This window comes from Leopardus geoffroyi, chromosome B1, assembly GCF_018350155.1.
Source record: "Leopardus geoffroyi isolate Oge1 chromosome B1, O.geoffroyi_Oge1_pat1.0, whole genome shotgun sequence".
NCBI lineage: Eukaryota > Metazoa > Chordata > Mammalia > Carnivora > Felidae > Leopardus > Leopardus geoffroyi.
The window spans coordinates 142,179,262-142,203,053 of NC_059327.1; the positions used below are offsets into that span (position 1 = coordinate 142,179,262).

At 37.9% G+C, this 23,792-nt stretch overlaps 1 protein-coding gene across 5 annotated transcripts in view; it reads left to right on the plus strand.

Annotated features, from left to right (window-relative positions):
- The first annotated feature begins 2,840 nt into the window (after positions 1 to 2,840).
- Positions 2,841 to 23,792, plus strand: part of CNOT6L (CCR4-NOT transcription complex subunit 6 like) — a 121,359-nt gene continuing 100,407 nt past the window's right edge. The window contains exon 1 of one of the 5 annotated variants that reach the window (XM_045473654.1): positions 2,841 to 3,531. Coding sequence is in view for 3 of the 5 variants with exons in the window: in XM_045473650.1 (XP_045329606.1) it covers positions 3,816 to 3,820 (5 nt within the window). In the remaining 2 variants the exon portion in view is untranslated. The other 4 variants (XM_045473652.1, XM_045473650.1, XM_045473653.1 and 1 more) reach the window with 4 other exon arrangements.

Genomic DNA, 23,792 nt, shown 5'->3' on the forward strand with positions numbered 1-23,792 from the left:
TTCTCAAGGATTTTATAGGTCCAGCTAGCTGTGCTACTGGCAGCAAAAACAGAGAGAGATCAGATATACTGAGATCAAATATTTATTGCTAATTTGGAAAAGACACAGGTGGTCACTAGAACATCAAGTACCTTTTTTTTTTAAATTTTATTTTTATTTTTTTTATTGAGAAGGAATGAACAGTTCTGTAACAATGCAAGTAAACTTAAGGTTTGTTTCAGAACAAATTGTACCTATGCAGTGCTGCTAGTACTAACTTGGTCAAAAGGCCTTACTTAAGCCAGAAACTTTCAATTGGATAAATGACTTTTCTTTAAAAACTTTCTTACTGTGTTCTTATTTTTAATCTTAATAAAAAATTGTAAAAAATTGTAATATCTTACAAACATCAAAAGTTCCCATGAAATGAGACCTCAAAAACAGGTTACTATTCTGTTGCAAACTTTGATCTACTATAAAGCTGCTTTTTAAAAATGGCTTAAGTGCTAATCTTTTGTTGTTGTTGGAATGTCTTTTGAATTGGAATCTTAGTTTTTTAGTATCAATGAAGATTTAATTTCTCAGCATCTATACAATGCCAACTATTTGAAAACGATTTCTCTGATCTCAATCTCATACCAAATGAGAAAAACAATCTTGTTTTTTGGATGATATGGTTATACTTATTAATATGTAAAAGTTCTGCTTTCCCTGTTTTTAGTGAGTCAATACATTTGCTATGGTATAAAGAGAACATTCCTGAGGGTAGAGATTATTTAAACTTAATCTGCATCCAATTGACTTTTAAATTAAAAAACCCAACAACCTATTATTCTTAATTCTGTATGTCACAATTATGATTATTCAGTGGATTGTGATCATTTACTATGTAAAAATTAGAGACCAACAATGAATATCCCTCATATAAATCTGAGCTTCAGGACCAGCAAACCTTTGCACCGTTTATTATTGCTTCCTTAATGTCCACAAAGGTTTTCCCATCTTCAGTCATTACTGCTAATCAGCCTGAGAGTGACAGATATTATATGGCTCAATTAAAAATACCAGTGCCATTGGCCTTAGCCTCCTGGGTATCGTGACTATTTGTGTTACGTTTCATAATTTTATTTCTGGTTGTTCTGTGAGAATTTCCTGTTTAGAGACAGTTTCCCTTACAACGATTGTGAGCTACTTCATAGGGCCTACATATGCTTACCTTTGTGTTTCTGAGGCTAAATATAAACATATATATATATATATATATATATATATATATATATATATATATATAAAATGTCTGGAACATAATACCCCTCCATAGATCTTTGTTTATTATATGTAAATATCTAGAAATTTATATATCTATATGTATTTGAAGCATAAATCTTTGAGGATATGCCAGATATGCCATCATTACATTTTTATTTTTCAGGTGTTTACTACCCTCTTTTCTTCAACAGTTGGTAGTATTTCTCCTTGGGGAAGAGTGTGTGTGCCAAGGAGAAATGCTGTGACAAAGTGCCATTCAGGCAGGTTTACTATTCTGGGCTCCTGAAGTGATTTGTTTCTTTGTTGCTTACAAAGTCAGAGATAACTATTCATATATATCAGCCTAGACTGAAGACGGTTGGCAATGAGTGAGGTTTCCTCCAGGATTAAGGCCATTTTGACATCTATCAAGAAGATGGAATGGGAATGCTAGAGGGAAATAGAAACTTAACACAGGTGGAAAACAAGAGTAGGCCACAGTCTTCTATGTCTTAAGGGGCTTCTTCAATCACTTTCTGGTGACAAAAATGAAAGTGGTGCAATTGTTCTTTTGCAAAGGTGGACTCTTTTGATGTCTGATCACTTCTGGCTAAATGATTATTTGTATTTACCACATCTTTCCCCCAGGAGATGGAGGCCTTTGGCATTCAATAATAAGGCCTAATTAATTGCAATCAATACAACATGCTTAGTATGCTAAACAACACATTTTTTTCTTTTATTTTTCTGGAAATAACACACATTTATTGGGAAAAATATACTCTACACAGCTAATATACCCTTATGCTGCTTAAGTACACAAGTCTGGAGCCTGCATTGAAAGATCGTGCAAAACTGCAATAGCACTGTTCTGCCTCTAGAGTTGGTATAATTTTTGGACTACCGGTGGTAAAAGCAGAAGCTGACCCACAAAAACATAATTAAACCCCAGAAATTTAAAATGTCAAGGCCACATTCACCAAGTAAACATTCATCTTTCTAGTTTACATTTGATGTTTTCATACCGTAGGGGGCACTGCCAAACAAACGTAATTCTATCGCGAGAAGGGGGAATTAGAAAATAAATACAACGGGGGTTATCGCAGAGCGTCACACGTTCTTTTATTTACTTTTCGCGACACAACTTAACAGATGTTTTACTTTAAAAACAAACAAACAAACAAACAAACAAACAGACATCGAAGAGGTCAGGAACCCTTTTCCTTCCGTCACTTCATCTCACCTGGAGTCTCATTAGCTCCCCAGACCAGCGCTCGGTCCCGCGGTCAGGCAGCCTCTGGAGAGCATTCAGTAAACGGCGCGGAGTCCAGGCACGAACACAGGGTGAGGAGGGTTCGCCAGTCTCTTCCCCACCATGGTTTGTGGACGTGAATTTTTGATACCTTACCAGTCTTCCCAGCTCGTCACTCAAGCCAAGAAAAGAGAGTAAGAAAGCAATAAGGGTAAAGAAGAAAACGGGTAAGACTCCTGGCAGCCGCGCGCGCACGCGCGCCAGGACGAAACGCGGAGATAGGAGGCGGGGCCGAGGCGCGGGGCTGGAGCTCCGCCTCCTTCCCCCTCACCCCACCCCCCCCCGCGCAGGGGAGTGACTGACTCTCGCCAGCCCCTCCACGTCAATCAACCCTCCTCCTTCTCGCACTCTCTGCACCTTGTTATTAATCTCAATACCGATATCGCGCGGACGCCTCTCCCCCGGCCCTCGGGGGTGTGAACGTGTGTGAGCGAGAGCGAAGGCACCGAAAGCTAGCGTCTCTGTACAGCAGCCTCGGGCCCGGCAGCAGCAGGCGCAGCAGCAACCCCCGCAGCGGCGACAGCCCCAGCGCCAGGAGGCCAAGGCCAAGGCCAGGCTCTGCGCCGCTCTCGGAGTAATTGCCGCGGCTTCAGAGGCTGCGGGGGCGCAGCTTCCTCCGGCGGGGGCCTTCGCGTCGGCGGCCGCGGCCGCGGGGCCTCTCCTGAGTGCCCAGGGTCACCGTCCCCGAAACCCGGCGGCGCGGCCCTTCGTCCCCCTCCCCGCCCCCAGTCCGTCTCCTCGCTCCGGTCAGCAGCAGTCTTCTTCGCCGCCGCCTCTGCTGTTCCTCCGGCGGCCCGGCCCGGCCCGCCCGCCCCGCGTCCCCTCCGGCCGGTGCCTCTCCCCCCGGCGGGCTGCCTGCATGTCTTTGCTGCCCTCAGCCCCGCCGCCACCGCCGCCGCCGCCTCCCCCGCCGCCGCAGCACCAGCACCAGCAGCAGCCGCCCCGCCGCCGCCGCCGCCGTCGCCGCCCGGACCCCGGCGCGCTGAATGCAGGTGAGGAGGGGGCAAAGGCCCTCCGCGACCCCAGGCCCAGTCGCCTTTGCTTGCCCACCCGCCCGCAAGCCAGGTCCGGGCCCTGCCTGTCGCGGCCGCTTCCCTTCGGGGCGGGCGGGAGTGAGGCCCGCCCGTGGGTGTTTGTGTTTGCGTCTGCGGCCGCGGCTTCGGAGGGGAAGCATCTGTGGGGGCCTGGTGCGCGCGCGCGCGTGTTTGTGTGTGTGTCTGTTTCCCCTGCCGCGGGGAAATGGCTGCTGTTGCTCCTTCTGGGCCAGAGGAAGAGAATGAGGTAGAGTGTTTTTGTGCCTCCCAGTAGAATCGAGAGTGTTGGGAAGAGGAGCGCGTCCCCGGGGAAATGAGGTGGGAGAGGGACAAATGTGCGTGTGGGTGTGCGAGTTGGGACCCTGGCCGGCGGGGAGGCTGCCTGAGGACCCAGAGCGAGTGGGTGTGTGTCGGGTGTGGGGCTGACCCGTATCGCTGTCGGAGGCGGCGAAGGTTCCGGGGTGTGTGTTGGGGGTGGGGGGCGGGGGTCAGCGCCCAGGGCCCTGGACTCTGGGGGTGGATTTCGTGTGTCTGGGACCCTCGAGTGGCGTGCCTCCCCCTACCCCCATTTTGTGTCTGAGGCTCCGGTGCCTCGCAGGTGAGCGCTGCTCGGGCTTCGACCCGGCCGGGGAGGGTGAGTGTGTGTGCGGCACACGCACGGCAGCCAGGCCCGGAGAGCTGCGGGTCGGGGCCGCGCCGCTGTTCCCGGGCCCGGCAGGAAGCGCGCCGGCCTGCAGCGCGGCCTAACCGCCTCGGCGCCCTCCCGCCAGTGCGCCAGCCTCCCGCCAGCCTTCTCGGACGCCTCCCGGGAGGCCGGGCCCGCGGGGGCCCAGGGCGCTGCCTCGGGCCTGGGCAGGTGAGGGTCGGAGGCGGGACGCGCGGATTGCCGTCGCCTCGGCCGCCTCCGCGTCTGCTGAAGGGAGGCGAAGGCATGTTTTGGCGTTCGAACTGCAAGCTCTTCCCCTAGCCGACGGTGGGACCCGAGGGAAAGTGAATCAAAGCAGTAAATCTGGTGAATACGCGGTGTCCAGATCCTTTCTCTTCATCTTTCCCTGAAGGCTGGGTGGAGGGACTAAGTGCACATTTTCAGTCTTCGTTGCCTGTTTTTTCGTGGATAAGATATATGCATCTTTTTAAGATAAGAATTTTCTTGAGAGGCGGGGGCAGAAATGGAAGCTGGCTTCCCTGTTCTGTGGTGTTGGTGAGATTGGATCGATTTTGTACGTTTGAAATTGTTTTATCCTGCCTCCTAGGGGGAAAGGCGTGTACACGCCGAGCCGAGGAGGTCGGTGAGGAAGAGGAAGTTACTGTAGCTGTCATCGTCCTATTTAGCTTATAGGCTGTTTAGGTGGGTTGTTTTCAGGGAGTTTAGCTAAGCAGTTTGCACACGTTGGAAGCACAGTACTACATTTTAGGAGATACTACCTTATTGTCTCTACTTATCTTAATTGCCAATCAAGATAGTCGCTTGCAAACAAGTTTTCGCTCAGTCTCCCAAACCTAGATCAAACAGCCTTTATTTGCTTACCCAGTGGGTGTTTCTGGAAGGCTGTTTTGCAGAATGGAACTGTAAAGCTGAACCTGCAAAGAGGTACACGGTGCATTTTAGACCCAAATATAAATTCGTATTTGGATAATTACTTGCTGATTTATTTTACTGCACCCTCTTTTCGTTTGCAATTAGTTAGCTCATCTAGTTAAAGCCCTATAGATAAAGTCATGATATAGATTTGATCCTCGCAGACCATGCTGTGTATAATGGCCAGATAGCTCCATTTCTAAACCTGGTTTCACAAAGAAATGTTCCAGGCTGTTCACTGGGAGGGAAGAAAAGGAGTGAAGGAGAGCTGTTTTCTAAGACCATTGCAGGAAAAACAACACTTGTAGTTAAATGGAAAAAAGGACTTGTTTTACAGACCTCAGAACTCTGGCTGTGCCCTATTTCTTAGCAGTTTGACCTTAGCAAGTTACCTAATGTCTGTCAGCCTCTGTTTTCTCATTTGTAACAAGGAGATAATACATTTATAGTAAGGTTGTCCTGAGGGTAGGATGAGAAAACTTGTTTGGCACATAGTAGATGCTTAGTTAAATATTCTTCTTCCTGCAGCCCTGATTGTGGGCATTGAAACACATGTTTAAGTACAAATACCCATTTGGTAACTGAGAACAATATTATGTAACTGTAAGTTAAAAAATCACAGGAGAACATTTCGGAGTCCTTCGATATACATAAGGTATATATAAACAACTCTTGATGTTGTATTTTGTCTTTTTCCTAGAAATAAGACTATCATTAAAGTAGCCTACTACATTAGTTTATAGAGGCTATCTAGTCATACTTTTTTTCCCTAGTATTTTTGAATAGGCCATCGCAGTTTCATTACTTTTTATGAATTCTTACTATGTAGCCCTGGAAATAGTGCCTTAAGCTGTATACAGCACATACATGCTCCCATACAGTCAAGCATTAAAATGGATCAAGGAATCAGAGTTTACCTTTATACAAAAGTATGAGTGCCAAAAAAATTGCTGTGTAATTCTTTTAGTTCATGTTGACTGATTTGGTAAACAAAACCCTCTTGGAATATTTTCCTGAATAGCTTAAGGAAAAATCTTCAGTCAACTTTCAATAGCTTTCCATTTTTATTATTTTGTTTGGAGTCGTAAATGTGTTTTTCATTTCATTTTAATTGTATTTTGGTGGGAAAAAATGATTTGCAATTTAAGGTAAAGGCAATGGAGAAGTTGAAAGGATTTTTTTTTTTCTTTTTTTTTTTTGGTGAGGGCAGGGTGAAGAGGATGTTGAGAGAAGTTTCATTGGTTTAAGTTTGTAATATCTATTTACTAATGCAGGGCTCCCAGTTTGGCCTTATTTATATTTATATCAGCAATGCTAAGATTAAAGACAAACTAGTATAGTTCCAAAATTTCGACACTTTTGTGAAGGAGAGTAGAATGCAAAATATCATGGTTTTGTTAAAGTGTGTCTTATGGTTGTGTGTGCATTTACAATGAACAGAATTAATCTGCCATATGGTTATATTTAAAGGAAGAATTAATTCTTCCTTAAGCATTATGAATGATAATAAAATGAGTAAATATACTAAAACTATAATTTTTAATACTTTAAAAACAATGAAATAGAAATTAATTTTGTCCTTAACTAGGGCAAACATCTGATATTACAAATTAAACATTATGAATTACAGTGTTTTAAAACACTTCATAATTTTTTAATTTGAGAAAATTGAGGAAAACCTTTTTTGTTTTGGCTTTTATATTTTTAATGTTTTAAAATTTATCTATTAGATTTCAGTCAGTTAACATACAGTATAGTATTGGTTTCAGGAGTAGAATTAGTGATTCATCACTTACATATAACACCCAGTGCTCATCCTGACCAGTGCCCTCCTTAATGCCCATCACCCATTTAGCCCATCCCCCCCAGCAACCTCCCCTCAAGCAACCCTCAGTTTCTTCTCTTCATTTTAGAGTCTCTTATGGTTTGCCTCCCTCTCCGTTTTTATCTTATTTTTTCTTCCCTTCTCCTATGTTCATTTGTTGTGAGGAAAACATTTCTTGGTAATCATGAAAGTACTGAATATTAAGGCGTGGACAGTAAAATTTATTAACAGTGGAACTGCTCATTCTATCGTTGTTTAAAGTAATTATGTTACAACAAAACCAAGGTGGAAAATTGTTTTAAAATTTAATGTTACTTAAATGGGCTTTTAAACAGTCTTTCCAAAACATCCCTTATAAATGTCTTTAATTAGGGGGAATTGAAATACTTAAACTTGTGCACATATTACTTTGGATAACGTTAAGTAGAGTAATAAATACACCAGAATTTCAGTGGCTTCACACATGTAAGTTTGTATTTTGCTCACGTGTAACAGTTCTGTGCAGGTGCTCCTGGTTAGCAGACTTGTTGCTTTCCTCTGTGTGGTGTTTGAGGGACCCTGACTCCTTATATCTGTGTATGGTTCCACCATTCTTTAGGGCCTTGGAGCCCTGCGTGTTGCTTACTGGCCATTTAAGAACTCCCAGACTTAAAGTGACCAACATCTGCCCACATTTGATTGGTGAGAAGTTGTCAGAGAGCCTTATTGGAATGCAAGGGAGATGGGAATGTAGTCCCCAGATGGTGGACAGCTTGGGGCATTTCATGATGTTGTTTTAGATGATAGCATATATTTATGAAATTCTGTCAAAAAGGTGAGTTATAATACTTAAAAATTGCTTTCCATCTTCAAAGAGTAAAATTGGGCCCGGTGGGGTGAGAAGGAAGGAGTTAAAGCCACAAGAGGAGGAAGAGCTCTTTTCTATGAGGACTTTGAATGACAAGTGAAATCATGCTATTTAAAGAGAGAAATTTCACAGAGAACATAACAATTGGATTTTATAACCTTTAGTAGGTCTCTCCTTTACTGTCTAGTTATCTACTCTTCATTGTGGTCTACTGGGTTCTGGCTGTTGGAGCTTTTTTCTCTTTGTACTTTGAAATTCGTTGAATTTCAGTTTCTGGGTTATAGTTTCTTGGCAAACAGTTTTGAATTTTTACTTTCTATTAGGATAAAATATTATTATTAACTTTAAGGAAATTTTGTGGACCTTACTATGTTTTACTGTTTGCTGTTGCTGTTTTTGTAATTCTAAAGTCATCTTAATATATGTGAGACTTCACCCTGAAAGAACAATAAAATCATCAAATAAACAACAAAGGTTTAATTATTAACTTTGTGCTCATGTTTCATGATGAAGATATTACAATTTTCTTTGATTAACTGCACTAACACTGAGCCTGTTAAGGGAATTTTATCTCTGGACAACTTTAATTTTAATTGAATTACAAGTTATTCTTTCATTACTTAGGATTATTGTAATGTGAAAACTTAGTGCTGTGTTCTCCTTCACTTATTTTTATTTTGAACAGTTTGGTTAGGAATCTATAGGAGTTTTGGAAGGAAGGAAGGCTTTTGAGTAGTCTTGTTAACTTCTCCCTGGTACATATTTTTAATATTTTGCATTTTGAAAATTTAAGCCCTTATTTGAGGGCCCATTCTGTATCCATTATTATACTTGATTCTAAAGAGAAGTATGAAAGAACTAGAAGAAGCCCTTGCAAAACTTGTAGGTTATGAGTAAAGGAGATAAAACATAGGATTTAGTTATTTCAAAACATTTAATGAACAAGCCCAAGTCACTACAGTATAAACTGTTTGCAGACATTGTGAAGGAGTAACATGAAATGGAATGGTGGGTGGGTCAGGGACTACTTAAATTGAGAGAATTTTTTTGGTAACAGCTTTTTTGAAATAGAATTCACTTACCATAGAAATAGCCCATTTAAAATATATAACTAGTAGTGTATGGTATATTCACAGTAGTGCAGCCATCACCACAGTTTTAGAACATTTTAATCACCTGAAATACAAATCCTGTATCCTTTAAGAGTACCCCCCCCCCCCAACCATTCTCCCATATGCTTACTTCTAGGCAATCACTGATCTGCTTTCTGACTATATTCGCCTATTCTGAACATTTCATACAAATGTAACTGTAGTGTAATACGTGGTCTTTTATTTATTTATTTTTTTTAAACGTTTATTTATTTTTGAGACAGAGAGAGACACAGCATGAACGGGACAGGGGCAGAGAGAGAGGCAGACACAGAATCAGAAGCAGGCTCCAGGCTCTGAGCCATCAGCCCAGAGCCCAATGCGGGGCTCGATCTCGCGGACCGCGAGATTGTGACCTGAGCTGAAGTCGGACGTTTAACCGACTGAGCCACCCAGGTGCCCCAGTATGTGGTCTTTTATTACAGGCTTGTTTCACTTTGTTTTCAAGGTTTCATTCATGTTATAGTACTCATTCTTTTTATGGTTGCATGATATGCCTTCATATGGATAAATACTACATTTTGTTTATCAGCTAATGGACATTTGGTTTGTTTTTACTTTTTGGCTATTATATAAGTAATTCAGGTATGAACATTCATATACAAGTTTTTGTGTACATAGTTTTTAGCCCTCTTGAATATATGCCAAGGAGGGGAATTGCTGGATCATATGGTACCTCTGTGTTCGCTTGTTTTTAAGTTTTAAAAAAATGTTTATTTTGATAAAGAGCACAACAAGCAGGGGAGGAGCAGAGAGAGAGAATCCCAGCAGGAACCATGTTGTCAGCACAGAGCCTGATGCCAGGCTGGAATTCACAAACTATGAGATCATGACCTGAGCCAAAATTAAGAGTCGGATGCTTAACCAACTGAGCCAATCATGCACCCCTTGTTTTTTTTTTTTAATTTTACTTTTTAAGTAATCTGTACACTCACTGTGGGGCTCGAACTCACAACCCCGAAATAAAAAGTTGCATGCTCCACTAACCAAGCCAGCCAGGCACCCCATGGTGCCTTTATGTTTACACTTTTGAAGAACTTCTGTTTTCCAAAGCACCCTTACTGTTTCACATCCCTACCAGCAGTGTAGGAGGGCTCCAGTTTCTCCACATTCTTGCCAACGTTTGTTATATCTGTCTTTTTGATCATAGCTTTCCTAGTGGGTGTTAAGTAGTACTTCATTGTGGTTTTGATTTGCATTTCCCTAAGGATGCTGTGTCTTTTCATTTGCTTATTGGCCATTTGTATCGCTCTACCTGTCATCTATCATTTATCTATGTACTTATATTTGAGAGATGTGTATTCAAATCCTTTGCACATTTTTAAATTGTTATTTATCTTTTGATCACTGAGTTGTAAGAGTCCTTTGTATGTGTAGAAAGTAGTCCTTTGTCACATACATGATTTGCAAAAATTTCCCCCATTCAGTGAGTTGTCTTTTCACTTTCCTGATGATGTCTTTTGAAGAATAAAATTTTTAAGTTTTGATGAAGTCTAGTCTAAGTTTTTGTTGCTTGTGCTTTTGGTGTCCTATCTAAGAAACCATTTACTAATCTGAGGTCATGGAGATTTATCCTTCTGTTTTGTCCTAGGAGTTTTTTTTTTAGTTTCGGCACTTACATTTGATTTTTGATCCATTTTGAGTTGATTTCTGCATATGACCTGATGTAGGGAGTCTGACATGGATATCCAGTTGTCCCGGTACCATTTTTTTGCCCATTTAATTGTCTTGTTATTCCTCTCAGATCAGTTAACTATAAACATGAGGGTTTATTTCTGGACTTAAAATTTTATTCCGTTGATCTGTTTGATTTTCCTTATACCAAAGTACTGTCTTGACTGCTATATCTTTGTTATTGGGAAAGTGTGAGTCCTCCAGCTTTGTTCTTTTTCAAGTTTGTTTTGGCTATTTGGGGTGTCCTTTATTTCCATATGAATTACAGAATCTTGTCAATTTCTATAAAGAAGTCAGCTGGAATTTTGACGGAATTTTGTCAAATCTGTAGATCGATTTGGGGAGCATTGCCTTAACAATACTGTCTTCCTGTTCACAAACATGACGTCTTTCTATTTATTTAGATCTACTTTGATTTCTTTCAATAATATTTTGCAGTTTTTAGAGTCTAGGTTTTATACTTATTTTGCTGCCTTTATTCCTGAATATTTTGTTCTTTTAGATGCTGTTGTAAATGTAAATGTTTTATCTTTGGGTTCATTGAAGTGTATAAAAATACAATTGATTTTTGTCTGTTGATCTTGTATCTTGTAACCTTGCTGAACTTAATAGGTCTAATACTGTTTTAGTTCATTACATAGGATTTTCTGTATAACAAAGGTCGTATCACCTGTAGAGATAGTTTTTACTTCTTTTTTAATCTGGATGTGTTTTGTTTCATTTTCTTGTCTAATTATCTCGGCTGAAACCTCCAGGACCTTGTTGAAAAGAAGTGTCAAGAACAGATACCTTGTCTTGTTCCTGATCTTGGGGGAGAGCATTCAGTCTTCCACTATTAAGTATGGTGTTAGCTGTGGGGTTTTAATAGATGCTGTTTGCTAGGTTGAGGAAGTTCTGTAACCAGTTTGTTGAATGTTTTTCTCATGAAGGGATCTTGGGGCATTAGGGTTGTTTTTGAGGGAAATACGGAATATGAATTACAAAAGTGAAGATACTGTGTCCAGTAATGAGGGCCTAGCTTTCCCTACCCTCTTTTTCCTTCTTCCTTATTTCCTCCCCTCCCTACTCCTTTATGTTCTCTAATGTCTTCCCATTGACCCATATGCACATTTGGAGGGTTCTTAATCCTTTTCTGAAGATTTTCTGAATAACTTACATCCTTGAGGAGCAGTGGAGAATATTGTTTCTTTTGAAAAACATTCAGTAAAAATGGGATGTTTTCCCCTGATTACATTAATAGCTAGTTTGGTGGGGGATACAAGAAGCAGAGAGAATACTGAATCATAAATGAAGAACTAATCATAGAATTAAAAAGATGGGAATAAACTTTTGTGATGCCAAGGGTATGGTGTTTTTTGTTTTTAAGTTTAAGAGAGAGCGAGCATCCCAAGCAGGCTCTATTTTGTCAGCACAGAGCCTGACATGGGGCTTGAACTCACGAACTGCCAGATCATGACCTGAGTCAAAATCGAGAGTTGGATGCTTAACCGACTGAGGCACTCCAGCATCCCAAGGGCATGGTTAATGAAGAATTCCATGTTTACTTTGAACCTGGTTGTTACCAGACTTTTCCCCCAAATATTTCAGAATGAATAGTTTTGTTTTTGTAAGTTTTCTAAAAAACTTGATAGCTTTCTTAGGAAATTTTACTCTGCAAAGTAAGGTTATGTTTCAGTGATGTGATTACCCTTTAATTTTTGGGACTTTAATTGTATTTATATGCAGTTAAATTCTGATTCGGTAAATACTTTTTATTTTATCTATTTAGTTTAAAATTTTAATGTTTATTTATTTTTGAGAAAGAGCGCAAGCTAGCAGGGGAGGGACAGAGAGAGAGAGAGAGACAGACAGACAGAATCTGAAGCAGGCTCCAGGCTCTGAGCTGTCAGCACAGAGCCCAACATGGAGCTCGAACTCACAAGCCATGAGATCATGGCCTGAGCTGAAGTTGGCCGCTTAAGCACCTGAGCCACCCAGGTGCCCGTCAATAAGTATTTTTTAAAAATGTTATTTCTCTGCATAAGTTTCAGAAGTTAAGTAACTTTGGGTTTAGCCAAGAATCTTCCTGTTTACAAGTCAGAATTGCAAAGTGGTGATAGATTTTTTGTTTTGTATTCTCTTTTGTATGTAGTAGGATACATTTCATTTTTTTTAGATCATGTTAAAATCTCATTGTAGATAAAAATTTATTTTTAAGTTTTTTGAAGAAATAAGTGGTTTACTTTGTTGTGAGAGACTCATCATTCATACTAAATAGATACCAGGTAATTTGAGGCTGTTCCTATGTATTTATTAATAATAGAAATTGGTGACACCAAGTAGAAGTTATAGCACTTTATCTTTTATCTTTTTCCCCCAAATTACTTAGAGTCTCTAAATGAGTAGTGTAGATCAGAGTTCTATAATACTAATAACTATTAAGAGAATAGAACTAAATTTAGGGTATACCAACTGTAAATGTCTCTTTATACAAAGACTTTCTTGAGATCTTTATATATTTATGTCTGTGTGACCATAATGCTTATATTTAAAGGAAAACCAAAAAAACTGGTATGAATATGTTCTGTTATAGGTTCATATTATTAGTTCAGTCTTCTGCAACTTATGAAATAATCTATTGTGAATAATGTACCAAATGATAATGTTGAAACAGTGTAAAAATTTTAATCACTTTAAAGTATAACTTACTAATAAACAAGAAGCTTCTACTGGCTATCAGCTATTGTATTCAGGGTTCTGGGTAATAGAAAGTTTGGAATAGTCTCTTCTAGGAAATGGAACAGATATTTATTGAGCTCCTGAGTACTAAGGTTTGTGAAAGCCATCCGCTTCCCTTTAAGTGTGTCATCTAAATTCATTTTCGTGAAAATTCTGTGTATTAGAGTATGATTCTTATTCTACAGGTGGTTAATAATGTGAACCCTTGGATCCTTTACTTCCTAGCTCTTGGGAAACTTACTTCTCCATGCTTCAGTTTTCTCATCTGTAATGAGGAGATAATAATAGCTCTTATCTTACAGGGTTGTGAGAATTAAATCAAGTAATACCTGTAACATTTTTTTTAATGTTTATTTACTTTTGAAGGAGAGAGAGAAAGAGTGTGAGCAAGGGAGGGGCAGAGAGAGAGGGAGACACAGAATCCGAAGCAGGCTCCAGGCTCTGAGCTCTGAGCACAGAGCCCAATGTAGGGCTTGAACCCACAAACCGTGAGATCATGACCTGAGCCTAAGTTGGATGCTTTACTGACTGAGCCACCCAGGCTCCCCCCCCCCCCCCAAGTAATACTTATAAAGTGCTTAGAATAGTATGTGGCACATCTGTAGTAACAAAACAAAACTAAAAACAATATATGTTAGCCATTACTGTTTTTTTTTTTTTTAATTGGGAGCCATACAAGTTAAATAACTTGACTCCAAAATGCTCCAAAATAAAATTCCTCTTTTATTACTTACACATATAAGGGATTTACATAAGCAATTTATTTACGCCCAGATGAATAGTGAGTATAAGCAGTATATGCTAACTGACAAAAACTATTAAGTGCTATAACATACAGAATACATATGGGTTGGTAATCTACAGGGATAAGGAGGAGATAGAAGTTGATCTCACCTTTATGGCTAGGATAAGGAAGGAAAGGAAAATGTAGTAGAACACTGCAGCATCCATTTTTGTTCCTTTAACTTCTATTCCTTTGTATACATCATCACTAGAGAAATCCTTGAAAAATTCATTTGGCATTGCTTACATCCCGTTCCTAAAATCCTTTAGTAATAGTTACTATTTTTTGGTTGCATACTATGTGCTAAGGGACTTATATAGTGAATATCTTGGCTTTGTGGGTCACATTAAGATCTCTGTCCTATATTCTTTTTTTTTCGTCGTAGTTCTTTATTCTTTCAACAGTCCTTAAAAATGTAAAACCGTTTACTGCTTGCAAACCAAGCTGTAGTTTGCTGACCTCTCTGCTGGGAGATTTACATGATTTCTTGTTAGAATCTTGGCAAAATTGATATTATTAATCCCTATTTTATAGTTGAGGAAACTGAAGCTTAGAGAGGCAAATTTGATGAAATTCATTTAGCAAGGAAATGACAGAGCTCAAATTCAGATTTAGGTCACTGGAATTCCTAAACCTGTGTGCTTTCCAGGATATCCTGCTGTGCTTATTTCTTTTAAAAGAAAGTGGAGATTTCATAGGATTATATGTAAGACCCATTATGATCTTATCCTTGTGTACTTCTCCAGTTTTATCATTTATTACTCCTCTCTCCTGAACATATTCCCTAGACTTGCCATGTTGAGTGACTGATAGCCCAGTTTATGGTTTGCATGTGCCTATAGTATCGTACACTTTATGACTTTTTTGATAATTCACCTTAGATAGTTTCTACTCTAGGAAACCTTGCCTGATGATTGTTCTAGTCCTTGCTTTAGGCCCTTTCTGTGCTTCCATAGCATCCTGTGCATTCCTTTTTCATAATATTTACTGGATTGTCTTGTATTTACCTGGTTTCTGTTTCTACTTTTCTATTAAACTGTGAGTTTTTAAGGGCAGAAATACTTCACTTTGTAGCCCATGTGTTTATAAGGGTTAAATTCCTCCTACTGTGTATCAGTGTACTGAGTGTTTAGTATATATTAGGGGCTTAGTAACTGTTTACTAAATAAATGAATAATGGCATTGCAAATGTGTAGAAATTACATCAACAGATACATAGTAGCAGAAAGACAAGTCCAGGTTCAAGTAGGAAAGAGAAATTTAGTTAATTTCTGGTTAATTTCCCTAGCTTCAGTAGAAACAAGGAGGCTGATAAGGCAAATTGGAACATGATTATTAGGGAGGGGTTTGAATGCCTAGGTAAGGAATTTTAGTTTTATCCTAGGTTCAACTCTGGAGCAACCAAGTGGTTTTTACATCTGTAAATTGAGATTCTCTTATTAATGACTGAATTTTGTTATAACGTTGTTTTAGATACTACTTCTAGGGCATAGCTATATATTACTTTTGATTACTCATAATTATCAATACCACTGTTAAACACATTCAGAGCATTGGGTGTTTTGAGCAGGTTGGTGGCAGGTTGAAATTATTTAAGAAGTTATCTGGTTGAGGTATGCAGAATCATTTGAAGTCAGAATGGGAGGAGGGAGGCTCTTTTTTAAAAGAGTTAAAATGCAAAGTGATTAAGTCAAGAAATAGATCTGTGTCAGTTGGGATAACTAGAGCTTTTAATAAAATGACACTGGTGATTGAATATGAAGGAAGAAGTCAGATGACTGAGAAACCAGAAGGAGGAGACAATTCGGGGAAGAAAATTATGAATTCAGTGTTAGACAAATTGATTAAAATTGGAATGATTTCTATTTTTGCCTGGATTTAGGCCCTAATTGCTTTATGCCTGAGTAATTAGAATAGCCTCATGATTGTTGTCCCTTTCTGCCTCTAATGGATGAGTGGTATATTTGGATACGGGTGGATGTTTTTGGTATAGACCCTTTTGCAGAAGGCTGTAGAGCCTTTTTAGAACAATGATTTTAAGCGAATAAAAGAAAATAAGATGAAAAAGGAACATGTTATATTAAAATACTAAAATATATAAAAACATTTGTGATATTGATATTGTGCCTTTTTGCCAATACATTTAAATTACAAGATCTAAATAACTACTATAATTTTGAAGTAGTGATATATATAGGTGATATCTTGAGATATTTGTAATAACTAATAACTTACGTTAGTGACCAAAATTACAGGTACTGCTAGTATCATGGTAGGTGTTTTAGCTCTAATTGAAAGAGGTACTAAATTTTCATTAGAGATGAGTAGAAGTGGTGATGTAATTTTTTTTCCAGACACCAGGTTAGTAATCTTTGCTTGTATTATGTTCTGGTTTCAAGCTATTTGTGTATTTTTGTCATAGTACTATGCTATTTTTTTTTTTTCAGGTGGCAACATTTTTTCATGTCTGCTTTTGGAAATAATATGTGCTCCCTAGATAAAAAAATGATACTGAAGACCATAATTTCCTGGTCATCTTATCTCATGGGAGATCAAAGACTGTTGGTAGTATGAACTGTTTTCTGTTTCTAGGCAATATGTACAATATATAACCACATAAACGTCCATAACTTACATGATTTTTAAATTTGCTTTCTGATTTAACAACGTATTATGGCCATTTTTTTGATCAGTAGATCTGCCCCATGCTTTTAAAAAAAATACAGCATTTTTTAAAAAGTGAGATATCACCATATTGCAAAAATCACTATTTTACAGTGTATACTTCAGTGGTTTTAGTATTTTCACTGTGTTGTGAACCACCACTGCTGTCTAATTTCAAAACATTTCCATCACCCTCAGAAGAAAACCTTATCCCTGTTAGCTATTCCTGTTTTCCTATTTCTTCATCTGTTGGCAATTACTAGTCTGCTTTTTCTCTTATGGATTTGCTAGGCATTAAATGTAAATGGAATCATACAATATGTGAATTTTTGTGTCTGGCTTCTTTCACTTAGTGTAATGTTTTAAAGATGATTTCATGTAGTAGCATGTAATAGTACTTCATTACTTTAAAAAAAATTTTTTTAAATGTTTGTTTATTTTTGAGAGAGAGAGAGAGACAGAGACAGAGTGTGAGCATGGGAAGGGCAGAGAGAGAGGGAGACACAGAGTCTGAAGCAGGCTCCAGACTCTGAGCCGGCAGCACAGAGCCTGATGCGGGACTTGAACCCACGAACTGTGAGATCATGACCTGAGCCAAAGCCAGACGCTTAACCGACTGAACCACCCAGGTGCCCAGTACTTCATTACTTTTTATGGCTGAATAATATGCTCTTATATGGGCATATCATATTTGGCTCATTCATCTATCAACTGATAGACATTTGGGTTGTTTCCACTATTATTATATGATATGATATGATATTATACTATATACTGTACTATACTATATTATTTCAACTATTATAAACAATTCTGCTCTAAGCATTTATTACCATATTTTTGTGTGGACATAGGTTTTCACTTCTCTTGGGTATATACCTAAGGGTGGAGTTACTGGAACACATGGCAGTTTGATTTTAATTTTTTGAAGACTGACAAACTTTTTCACAGCAGCTGTGTCATTTTACGTTTCCACACATTATGCTTTCTGATGGATGAATTGTAATCCATTTTATTGATGTGCTATAATTCAGTCCCCTACTGACTGGTAAATTAATTGATTTCCTTATTTTTGACAATTTCCAACACTAATGCAGAGAAAAGACACATAAATGTACCTTCACACTTTTTTAAAGGATAAATTTCTAGAAGTGAACTTGCTGGATTACAATGATTACACATTTAAAATTTTGAAATATCTTGTTGGGTTACCTTTTAGAGATGTATAAAATTATATTCCCATCAGTTGTGTAATGGGATGCCTGTTTCCCCAAACTCTTATTCATGTTATTAATCTTTGCTATTCTAATAATAAAGTCATACACGTTTAAAAAAATGTTATATTTCCGTTTACCTTTCTTTTGGCCAATCTTTTGTGATTTGCCTGATTATGACCTTTACTTCCAATTTTTCTGTTGGGGTGTTGACATTTTTTTCTTATTGATTTGTAAAAGCTGTTTATATTTTAGAATCACTGCCTCATTATCCATTATAAATGTTAGAGATTTTGCTCCAGTTTCCTCTTGATCTTTTGACTTTATGACTTAGCTCTTTGCCTTACAGACATTAGATTTTTTTTATATTGTTTAATCTGCCATTTTTTAATAGTCTTTACTTTGTTTAGAAAAGTCTTCACTCCAAGATTATAAGATTATTCTGCATTTCCCTGCAGAAATGTTTTACTTATTTATTTATTTATTCCTCTATAAATGTTTAGAATTAAATTTGTCATGTTTTAGTAGAGGAATCTTGGATTTTGTGGTTGGAGTCATCCATATTCAGATTTCAGTCTAGCCACTTACTCAGTGAGGTGTTGGATGTTTCACAACTTCTCTGTACTTCAGCTTTCTCATAGGCAAAATGGGAATTAATATGTAGTTTTAATTTTAGTAAAATTAAATGTGATAATGTGTGCAAATAGTCTAGCACAGTATCTGGACACAAACTGGCATTCAGTGCATGTTTTCTTCTCTCTCCCACTCAAGTCTATCTTCTTCAGCCTATTTATAATCTGATTCAGAAGATAAGGGAAAAGTTTCAAGAAGTAGAGGGTGGTCCTCAGTTTGTAAAACCAGAGAAATCATATAGGATGAGCTGACTGAAAAGAGGGTTGAAAATTGATTTAGTAATTTTGAAGTCATTTTAATAAAGAACATTTTTCATTTGAGTGATGAGAGAGTCATATTTTAATAGAGTGAAGGCTAAAGCCATTCAACATACACACTAAGGATGATTAAGAGTGTATGCGTTATCCTCATTATATCTTTGAGAAATAGTTGTAACTCTTCTTGTTTCTTTCATTGTTAGAATGCTGGTAAGAGGACAGGGATAGCAATACTAATACATATATAGTATATATAAATTGTAGACAAATTTAGGCCATTTTTACTATTAGTTGGAATTACAGCACTTGTAGCACATTTCACAGTGAATTCATCAAACCAGTCAAGAACTACCTCTCTATTTGGATTTTATTCTTAGTACCCCTTTTTGGAATTTACACACATTCTTTCATTACAGTTATTTGTAGGGACGCCTGGGTGGCTCAGTTGGTTAAGTGTCCAACTTCTGCTCAGGCCATGATCTCATGGCTCAGGAGTTTGAGCCCTGCATCGGGCTCTGTGCTGACAGCTCAGAGCCTGGAGCCTGCTTCGGATTCTGTGTCTCCCTCTCTCTCTGCCCCTCCCCTGCTTGCACACCGTGTCTCTGTCTCTCAAATGTAAGTAAACATTTTAAAAATTGCAATTATTTGTAAACAATGTTATATATCCTTTGTGCAGTGCAACTTTAAGTGCATTTTATTTATTTATTTATTTAAAAAAAATTTTTTTTTCAACGTTTATTTATTTTTGGGACAGAGAGAGACAGAGCATGAACGGGGGAGGGGCAGAGAGAGAGGGAGACACAGAAACGGAAACAGGCTCCAGGCTCTGAGCCATCAGCCCAGAGCCTGACGCGGGGCTCGAACTCACGGACCGCGAGATCGTGACCTGGCTGAAGCCGGACGCTTAACCGACTGCGCCACCCAGGCGCCCCAACTTTAGGTGCATTTTAGAAAGAGATGGGAAATAAATGTTTACAATACAGTAATCATTGTTTACATTTTCTTCATCTTTCCTAGACTATAAGATTTTTAGGGCAATGAACACAGTTCTAATAATTAAAAATAATGGATTTTTGACAGTTTATAATGCAGGAGTTTTGACAAATGTTTATAAAGCATTATACTGTCTTTTTTTTTTATAAAACAGCTTCAAAATAAAGTTTTAAAAAATTGCTAATAAAAATGTTCATTTAGATTTTTCTCGAATGGAGAAATAATAGGTGTGCATTATGTGTAATTGGGTTTTAGAAAGTGGTTATCAAATTCTATTCCTTGACTCTGGGGTAACTGCCTGTTCCTAGTATGTTGCAAGTATACGGTCCTCATTTTGTTAGCCTCAAAACAAGAAGGAAATTCTGTATTGGTTAGCTTAGGAGGAAGGTAATGAGTTTAAGTAACAAAACAGGAAATTTGTTTCTCCGTGACCTTTAATGAGTTTGTGAGGTTGGCATTTTGACTACAGGATTGAAATTCAGAAGAGTTTTATATTTAGTTTGCTTTGTTGCTTTTGCAGTTATCTACTTGTCAAGGAGAAAAGTAGGAATCCAAGTTAAAGACTGCTACCTTTGTGGGGAAACGATGAACAATACTCTTCCTTCTGCTGACAAAATCTGGGTATCTGTATTTTATAATGGCTGGTTTTTGCTTTTACATAGGGAGGGCCAAAGTATCCTTTCCTGGAATCAAGCTTGACTCAAAGCCTTTGTAAGTTCTCTTATTTTTTATCCTTTTAAGCAACTATTTTAGGAACTGTTTTAAAGCTGACACCCCTTCCCTTCCAACCTTTTCCGCTCAGTACAAAGCACCACTTTCTTGGCAGTAATTTATATGAGTGGAGTGGGTACTCTCCTTAGGCATTTTTTTCCTGCCAAAAAGTTAAGGATTAGCTCTATTGTTTGATGCTATCTGTTTTGGATCAATGTGAGTCAGCTTTGGCCCTGCCTTTTAAATTCTTTCATAATAAGGTGCTGGCACTTTGGAACCCTTTCCTTGATGGAGCTTTTCTTTGTGCCTTATCAAGTTTTAGAGTTTGGTTACTAAGGCTTTTCTGTTTTATTCCACTATTTTTAATGGATTCTTGTATTTACATATGGCTTTTCTAAATTACACACCCTGGTTTTCAGATATGTTAAACTAGTTTTAACACCTTTAAGTGTGTATCTTGCTGAGTATATCTAATGACGAAGCATTGTATTATTTGATTCAGATCAAAAGTGTGAGATAGTTTGATTACTACCAGACTTTCATTGTTAGTCAAGATTTAATTAAGTTATTTTCTAAAGAAATAGAAAAGCTAAAATAATTAGAAGAGCTATTCAATATGAAGAGACATTCATTAGTTAAATTTTTATCGATACTATCAGGTTTAGTTTTCTAGTAACAGAAACCAGTTTCTTGAATTAGTGTTTATATTTTCTTGATGCAATGCAGCATTCTTAGTTCTACACAGATGATTTTTTGCTTACATACACTCAAGACATTACATTTGTGAAATATTAAATTCTTTGGTTTTATATACCATTAGAGAGGCAGAGCCTGATATTGGAAGGTAGAAGAAGGAAAAAGGTGATTTTATTTCCTATGAAGTATTAGAATGTTACTTGAGGCTTCCCCCACCCCCCACTTTTAAACATGTTGGCTGAGTACAGTTTTTCTAATGGATTTGTCAACTTTGATAAGAACTCTCAATCGTTGATATGCTTACTTTTTAACAATGTGGCTTATCTAGGTGATCTATAATCTTTTTACAGATTACAGATGCCCTTGCATCTTGTCTCAGAGTCTGAACATATTTACTCTTTGTTTTTAGCAGCAAACATGTTTTCATTTCTGGTAGGTTTGAAGACACAGACTGTGTTGTGGATTCTTGTTTACTCACTTTCAGATTGCACAGTCAATTGATTTAGGAGAATACTTTGGGCAGTACTTGTTATTGATTGGCAATTTTAGGAGAATGCTTGAAGTAAATTTTCTGATATTGTAGGCATCCTTGTGAATATAATACTCTTGCTTTTGTTTTTTCTCTCTCCCACTTAACTTTAGTAGGTATACTGTAATGAAAAAGAGAAATTCAAATGAGAATTTGCACCAGTCAGATACAGTGACCTTTAATGATCAGTATGCTAAGGAGCATGCTGGAGAATAGACAAATGACTTTGCATGTTTATCCTTGAACACATGCCAGATATATTGGATAGATCTGTCTTGACTACATAATAGCATCTTAAGTACGTAACAGGGTGGAAACTTTGTTCTCCATCTGTGGCTTTTTTCTTGCTTATCTGGATATCTTACATCTTCTAAGAGGGATGTGAGTACTATTGGAGTTAGGCTGACAGTGAATTTAGAGGATAAGACTACAAATAAAAAAATTCCAAGCCATTTATTTATTTATTTTGTATCTGTGTTAGTGACAAAGTAGGAAATGAAAGAAAGAACTGCTAGCATGAGAATTTGTTAGAGAAATGGGAACATGGTTTCTCTTGTGTTATCTCTAAGTATGTTGAATGGTCAACTGCACAGTAATAGGTGTTAAGTTTGTTGTTCCCATGCCAGAAAAACAAACTGTTCTGAGTCACTATGTAGTCCATTCAGGTTACGTGGATTTAGGGTGTTAAGAGTATGATAGTAATAGGATTTCGGTATTCCTGGGTCTCTAGCCATAATATCATCTATCCATCTATCTTTGGGGTTTCTGAGGGGGCTATTCATATGAAAAAAATGAGAATTGAATTCTCAACTTTTTAATGTAGAAATTGTGCTGGACTATTTTAAAATCAGGACCTGTTTGGACCTCCTATGCTTCTATCCTCCCTGCTTCTAGATCAGTTTTTTAAAAAATCAGTTTGCCTAAAGAATCAGTTTGCTTAAATTATTAAAATTGTTTTCTTTTTTTTTTTTTTAACAAAATTTAAATCTGGTGTAGATAACATACATTATGTTATGTTTCCGGTATGCGAAATGGTGATTCAATAAAAACTGTCTTCTTTCACTCAGCGAAATTATTTTGAAAGTTTTTCATGTTGTCATGTGTATCATCAGTAGGTCATTCCTTTTTATTGCTGAGTGATATTTCATTCTTGTATTTACTACATTTTATTTATCTGTCAGCCTGTTGGTAGACATTTGGGTTGTTTACAGTTTTTGGCTATCATAGGTAAGAACATTGGAGATCAGTTGAGTCTTTGGACATATGTTCTTATTTTTCTTGGGTAAGTATTTAGTACTGGGATGTCTGGGTCTTACAGGTATATATTTAACTATTAAAGAAGCTGCCAAACTGCTTTCCAAAGTTTTACTGTTTTTCCTTATCTTCAGTGTATGAGAGTTCCTGTTGCTCCACATTCTTACCTGTCAGCCATTGTAATATTAACCATTCTAGCAGGGGTGTAGTGGTACCTCACATTTTCTGTTTTATGGATCATGCTTTTCTGTTATTTAAGAAATTGCTGCCAGACCTACAGTCATAAAGATTTTCACCTGTGTTTTCTTCAGGATGTTTTATAATTTTAGCTTTTACTTTTACAGCCCTCCTGTTTCTCTAAAACAGACATAAGGAAAACTCCTACAATCTAGAATAGTTGTGATTACTAGTGAATTAATAATACATGTAAATTAATACATGTTACATATTTTGAGTTAATTTTTGAATATGGTGTGAGGTAAAGGTTGAGGCTTTTTTGTCTGAATATGGCAATCTGATGGCTCCAGCCCTATTTATTAAATATTATCCTTTCCCTTTAGAATTGTATTGGCAACTCTGTTGAAAATTAATTGACCTTATACCTATGAATTTACTTCTAGATTCTCTTTTTGTTCTCAAATTGATCTGTTTACCTTTATGCTAACTTGTTGCCATGATTATTGTGGCTTT